A 7,342-nucleotide genomic window follows, 5' to 3' on the forward strand; every position below is an offset into this window, starting at 1 on the left:
AGCTTAAAGAACATGGATGCCTGTAGACTAGAGGCCTTTTCAGTATCCTCACAACAAGCAGAGGCAGTAATAGTGTCTGCATATGAAATAACCTACCTGAGTGATTACACTTTGGTTTCACTGATTGAATTTTTTAAAGTATCACAACTGCATGGTGCACTTCAAACTATGCACTTAGAAAAGGTTGCAAGGATCTTTTTTTAACCCTCTCCTGGATCGAGAGGTTAAATTGCAGCCATCGCAAAGAAGGAACTAACTCATTAGCTAAAGGGGAGCTCCTGGTGTGTGCTTGGAAGGAAATGTAGCTGTAGCTTTGAACGATGCTTAGATATTTTGAAAATGTAAACTTCAAAATTCAGTAATGGTAATTTGAATCCAAGGTACCAATATCACCCCTGGCAAACCATATATGAGGTTTGATACCCGGATATAAAATTAATGGCTTTAATCACTGTGTTAGAAACAGAATTGCAAAGAATAAGAGCTCAATTTTTAATTACATTCATACTATGCCATCCTTTATCTATCTCAAACGCGGTCTCAATTTCCAAAAATTGGGTAGAGAAATTCGGTTCAATAAAGGGTTAAACATTTTGGAAACGCAAAACAAAATCACTGCAGAATCTTGTAGGCAGCTTCAACCACTACATACCTACGTTGCTGAGAATGTACTTTCGCAGGGCAAGGAAATCCATTCTCTCATCAGTCACACAGGATTCACAGCTGCTAAATCCACATTCTTTCAAAATAATCTTATCAAAATGTATGCCAAATGCGGTGTTTTAGATGATGCACGTAAAGTGTTTGATGAAATGATAGAAGAAGATGGCTTCTCCTGGAATGTGATGATTTCAGCTTACAGAAGGCATGGCCATGCGTACGAGGCATTGGCATTGTTTAACCAAATGCAAACATCAGGCACCCAACCTGACCAATTCATCTTTTCAAGTATTATCTCTGTCTGTGCTGAAATACGAACGTTGGTGCATGGTGTGGTTGTCCATCAAAACGTAATTGAAAGTGGATGCTTGTCTGATGTTGTGGTTGCCAGTGCCCTGATAGACATGTATGCAAAATGTTTAAGTCTACTGAAGGCACGAGAATTGCTTGACAAAATGCCTCAAAAAAATGTGGTATCATGGAATTCGATGATTGCAGGATATGTACAAAATGGTGACCTTGACGAGGCCTTGAGGATTTTTAAAGAGATGCCTCAGAGAAATGTTGTCTCATGGAACGCAATGATTGCAGGCTTTGCACAAAATGGAATCGTCGAAAAGGCGTTGACGCTATTTTACCAAATGCAACAAACAGGTGTCCAACCTGATCAGTTCACCTTTGCGAGCATCCTCCCAGCCTGTGCTAAAAGTGGAGCTATGGAACAGGGAATGCTCATCCATCAAAACATAGTAGAATGTGGGTTTTTATCAGATGATGTTGTTGCAAGTGCCTTGATAGACATGTACGCAAAATGTGGAAACATGCTAAAGGCTCTGGAACTGTTTGAGAGCATACCTAAAAGAACAGCGGTATCATGGAATGTAATGATTGCCGGATATATGCAAAATGATTTTCTTCATGAGGCTGTAAGGATGTTCAAAGAAATGCCTAGACGAGATGTGGTCTCGTGGAATACCATGATTGCAGGATATGCACAAAATGGGCTTGTTGAAAAAGCCATGGAGACTTTTAAGGAGATGCAACTAAAAGGTGTAAAGCCAAATTCCATAACCTTTGTCAGTATACTCTCAGCTTGTGCCGCAAACAAAACTTTGGAAAAGGGCATCGACATCCATAAAAGCATTATTCAAAGCGGATTTTTCTTAGATGCTGTAGTTGCCAGTGGCCTGATAGATATGTATGCAAAATGTGGAAACATACAGAAGGCACGTAAACTGTTTGACAAATTGTCTCAACGAGATGTTATATCATGGAATGCCATGATTACAGGTTATATACAAAACGGTATCCTTGGTGATGCGTTGAGTCTTTTCAAACAAATGCCTGGGCGAGATGTAGTCTCATGGAATGTGATAATTGCAGGGTATGCACAAAATGGGCTAGATGAAAAAGCCTTGGAGACTTTTAAGCAGATGGAATTGGCGGGTGTAAAGTCAGATTCTGCAACCTTTGCCACTATCATTCCAGTTTTTGCCAAAGTAGGTGCTTTAAGAAACGGTATGGACATCCACCAGAGAATTATCAAAAATGGATTTTTGTCAGATGTTGTACTTATTAGTATTCTCGTAGACATGTATGCCAAATGTGGAAGCATACATAAGGCACGCAAACTGTTCCAAAAAATACCCCACCATGATGCAATTTCATGGAACGCGATGATCACAGCATATGCACAAAATGGTGCTCTTGATGAGGCTTTAAGACTTTTCAAACAAATGCCTCAAAGAGATGCAGTTTCATGGACTGCAATGGTTTCAGGATATGCACAAAATGGACTCCTTGAGAAGGCCTTGGAGACCTTTAAGGAAATGCAATTGGCTGGGATCCAGCCTGATCAGTTTACCTTTGCCAGCATCCTGCCAACCTGTGCTGAAATGGGAGCTTTGGAAAAGGGTATTGAAATTCATCAAAGCACAATCGAAAGTGGATTTTTGTCAGATGTTGTAGTTGTGAGTGCCCTTGTAGACATGTATGCAAAATGTGGAAGCATACAAAAGGCTCGTAAACTATTTGACAACATGTATCAACGAGATTCAGTCCTGTGGAATGTAATTATTGCAGGATATGCATTTCATGGCTTGCACAAGGATGCTTTCCAACTCTTTGAATCAATGAAATACTCTGGAGCATGCCCTGACCATATAAGCTTCATTTGTGTGTTATTTGCATGCAGCCATGCAGGATTAGTAGTTGAAGGCTGTAAATACTTCGATGACATGATCAACTCCTATTGTTTTATCCCTACAATGGATCATTATGTATGCATTGTTGACCTTGTTGGCCGTGGTGGTTATCTTGAAGAAGCTTTAAACTTTATCATCAAGATGCCACTCAAACCTGTTGCGGTTGTGTGGATTTGTATGCTTGGGGTTTGTAGATCACATAATAATTTAGGGCTTGGAGTATTCGCAGCAACTTGGCTTTTTGAGATGGATCCAAAATCTGCTGCGCCTTATGTTCTTCTCTCTAATATCTATGCAGATGAGGGCAGGTGGATTAAGGTTCAAAAGTTAAGGAGATTGATGAAAGATAGAGGAATAAAAAAGATGCCTGGGTGTAGTTGGATTGAAATCCATAAAAGTGTGCATGTTTTCTGTGTAGAAAGCATATCACACCCACAAACTTGTGAAATCTATTCTACGTAGATGAGGGAAGCAAATTATTGTTCATATGGAGATAATTGATGATGCAAAGTTAAGAATATTGGGGATGCTAAGTCAAGAAAGCATAGGTTTGCCCCACAACAGGGTGCACTGTATCAAACTAAAGTGACAAGCAGCATTAAGTTTTGTTTTGAGTCTCGAATAAGTTTTTTCTGTGTTTGGAGAACATAACCTATACTTTTGAATTTATAAATCAGTTGCATGGTATCCGCCACTTCCTACATATATTGATAGTGACTTTATTGAAGCTTACAGAATTCCATAAAGTTGTCATCGCTCTGAACATATTTTTAGGACGGTTTAGATTCTTGAGAACAAAATGGTGGAGAAGGTGGAGATTTGGAAAAGCAAGAGAGGAACTCTTGAAACAACACATATTTAGTCAGCAGGAACCGAGATAAAGCTTTGAAGCTTTTTTGTAGCCATGGTAATTTGAGTCCTCAAATAATCTACTCAATCAATAATTTATTCTCCTCTTCTACCCAAAAGATACTACACAATGAAAGTGGAAGGCCTTGATTGGGATTTATTTGGGATGAAGGGAAGGCTAAAAGAATCTCATGTATAAGCAAGGCTAGAACCTGACTAGGGGAATTTGGAGTTTTGATATGTAGAGAGGCTTATAATCTTCTAAAGGTGATATCATTTATACAAGAAGATATTAGAGTATCTATTAAGGACTTGTAGATGCAACCTAAGCCCTTCTAAGCTATTCTTAATGCAGAGAAGCACTTCTTTAAAAAATGTTCAAAGATTGTATATTCATAAATTATTCCCGCTTATAAATTAAGGCATGGTGTTTTAACTAGGGAAAAGGAAGAGGACATCAAGAAGAAAAATCTAGCAAAGGATGAAAATGGAAGATAGAAAGAAGTCATGGATAATAGAATTGAGATAGAAAAAATGAAACAAAATTAAGAAACTAGTGCACTTGTGAAATTAAAATAGGATCACTTATGGTAAGAGCTAGGTTATGTTTTTTAGTATTTTAGTAGATGAGAGCACCCAACTATCCATGTAGATAAAGGAACAAGATTGTAGATTTGGAAGGTGAAAAGAAAAAGCCAGCCAAGAAGGCCAACAAGGGTGAAAGATAAATGAAGGAAGGTGCTATGGCGCTCAGAAGGTGCAGTGTCATAAATTGTAATCCCTTACAGCTTTTCACTCCATTTTGGGCCCTTGCTTTTATGTGCTTCCATCCAAGTCATTTTTAGCCTACTTTGGCATTATCTCACCCTAATTGTTGTCATATGTTCATGAGGTGACTTAACCCTATGTCATGAGTCTATGCAGTCAACAACCACCTTTCATATGTCGCTTTTGGCTAGATTATGACGTCTAGCACCTCAGTACCTCCCAAATGGGCCCAAATTTGAACTTTGTGGAGTGTCACTTCCTGCCATTTGTGATCGAGCCCTAATATTTTGATATGTTCACTGGAAGTCGTCCTAATTATGAGTATGCCTTGAGAACCTTATATAAGGCAGCCATCTATCATTTTAAAATCCCAATCCACAAGTTACAACTCAAGCATTCCAAATTCCTTCAAGATTAGATTTGATTAAGAGCATCAAGCCACAATAACTTACATTCAAGTATGTCTTCATGATGGATTTTGTTATGATTTCTCGTGTTATTACATGAACACTTGGAGGAGGTATCCAAAGAGTATTACATCACTACAATTATTAATCGTAAGTAATAATCTTGTCACTTCAACATTTCATTTCAAGTTTGGCCTCTGCCCTACCTAGGAGCAATTATTCATTTAACATAGCTACTATGGTGGCAGATATACTGATATAAGGTTCCACTTAGGCAAGTCCTAACAATGCCCCACACCCCCCCCCCCAAGGTACAAGATCCCCAAAGGAGATGTTCAAACTTGCAGCTAGAGTAAGAATGAGTGAAAATGCATAAACAAGCTTAACAAGCAATGAACATAATATGGAATAATATCACCAGATTATCATCAAGTTGGCTTGCATATGCAAATCTTACATTGTCATTGTCAATATACAATTACTAACAAGCTAGACACATTCACTGTCCTTATTTACAAGTTCACAATTGATTATTCCTCTAAATTATGAAACATCAAACAGACCTAAGCTACCCCATTAACTTCTCCAATTCTATTATGCCTTCTCATAATCTGTCCCTTTTGCCACACTTTGCACTGCTAAAAGTGGAACCTCTAACCTACTTATATACAAGATTGCCAACCACAAGTTGGCTTATCCGACTATTAAATCCCAAGACAAAATAAACATGTTACAACATATAGGTCAGGACCCAAATCATAAGAATAATCCTTAAATGAATACATCGTGTCATGTGAACATACAAGAGGGTCGATGAAACATATTACAAGATAGACCAATGTACTAACATGCATTGCATGCCATGAATCTCCATTCCAAGTTGTAACTTGCTACCTTGGCCATTAGAACAAGAAGGGTCGAACTAATCTTAAGATAATTTCGTCTGGAAACAACAGAATGTCATGTGAAGCTAGAAATAGGATCTCTAGGATGCCTAGACCATGCTATAAGGATCACATAAGATAATGAGACTGCTTGATCAGTCACAAGCTACAATAACAGGAAAACTACTCAAATGAAAAATAGATAGATAAACATAAAGGAAATATGTTTGGGTGATGCAAGATTGCCAACAATCCAAGGATGCCTTTGGATCAGACACCTCATGCGAATAGATGTTCCATAGAAGGAATTTATGAACATTTGATGAGATTCAAAATGTAAATGCCATGAACATTATTCACCCACTTGTCTCCTCAATCCAAAGAACTAGTACTGCTCTAATTCTTCCCATGACTACTCCTACTACTATTGATGAAAGTGTTCAACAAATCACTTGTAGAATATCCTTTCCCATCAGGTATCCCACCACTTCTACTACTATTACAACATCTCCTCTAATCAAACTCACTGATCCATTCGTCTATGTCTCTGCCATTACTGTAATTGTCAATCAGTGTTTGTTTTATCTTTTGTTGTTTGACTCCACCTATGAAATTATTCAACTTCTTCCCAACCTTCACTCCACCCTCGGGATTCTATTGCTCATATGATACCACAATGCCATCTCTAGTAAGCTTCTTTAACATCCAGTTGTCACCAGCCTTTAAGTTCACTAGTTCATGCATATCCACCGAATCCCTAAACAATGTCTCCACCTTAGAAATCCTATCAACCACTTGTTGTAGATCCATTACCTTCCGATCCAAAATAGTTTGATCACCGAATCCCTAAAATAATCTCTCCTTTACTACTTTAGAATAAAAGATGATGGTGCAATATATGAGGATGTGAAACTAATGCAATTAAATACCTTCAACATTTAACTTTTAGTACATCAAATTTTACAAAATATATAAAAGAAGAAAGGGCATTGTTACTAATGGCTCCTTTACTACTTTAATATAAAAGATGATGATGCAATGTGTGAAGATGTGAAATTAATGTGATTAAATACCTTTAACTCTTAGCACATCAAATTTTATAGTGCATAAAGGGGGAATTTTTTTACGAAGTATCTAAGGGAGGAAAATAAAGAGCATTGGCTGTTTGGTCAAATTTGAATTTCAAATTTTCGGATATGAAGATTCAAGTCCATCAAATTTTATAGTGCATAAAGGGGGAATTGTTTTACAAAGTATCGAAGGGAGGAAAATAAAGAGCATTGGCTGTTTGGTCAAATTTGAATTTCAAATTTTCGGATATGAAGATTCAAGTCCATCAAATTTTATAGTGCATAAAGGGGGAATTTTTTTACAAAGTATCGAAGGGAGGAAAATAAAGAGCATTGGCTGTTCGGTCAAATTTGAGTTTCAAATTTTTGGATATGAAGATTCAAGTCCTTGACTACAGAAATGGCCCTTAATAGACAACCGATTAAATTTAGGTAGCTAATAAGTACATGTTAGTAGCTGTACATTTAAGCATAATGAATGTGGTATATGGTTGAATCAA

General features: G+C 37.5%; 1 protein-coding gene across 1 annotated transcript; it reads left to right on the plus strand.

The window, feature by feature from the left end:
• Nucleotides 1-369: 369 nt before the first annotated feature.
• Nucleotides 370-3,558, plus strand: LOC149538079 (pentatricopeptide repeat-containing protein At3g53360, mitochondrial-like). Its single transcript, XM_089799456.1, has one exon. It carries the CDS (start codon nt 510-512, stop codon nt 3,324-3,326), a length of 2,817 nt encoding a protein of 938 aa, XP_089655582.1. The 5' UTR covers nt 370-509; the 3' UTR covers nt 3,327-3,558.
• The last annotated feature ends 3,784 nt before the right edge of the window (nt 3,559-7,342 follow it).

Source organism: Cupressus sempervirens, chromosome 9 (assembly GCF_028749045.1).
Source record: "Cupressus sempervirens isolate cs-2001-9-10 chromosome 9, ASM2874904v1, whole genome shotgun sequence".
Lineage (NCBI taxonomy): Eukaryota > Viridiplantae > Streptophyta > Pinopsida > Cupressales > Cupressaceae > Cupressus > Cupressus sempervirens.

Coding starts and splice junctions, on each gene's coding strand:
- LOC149538079 (XM_089799456.1), top strand. CDS start 510: ATGCCATCCTTTATCTATCTCAAACGCGGTCTCAATTTCCAAAAATTG.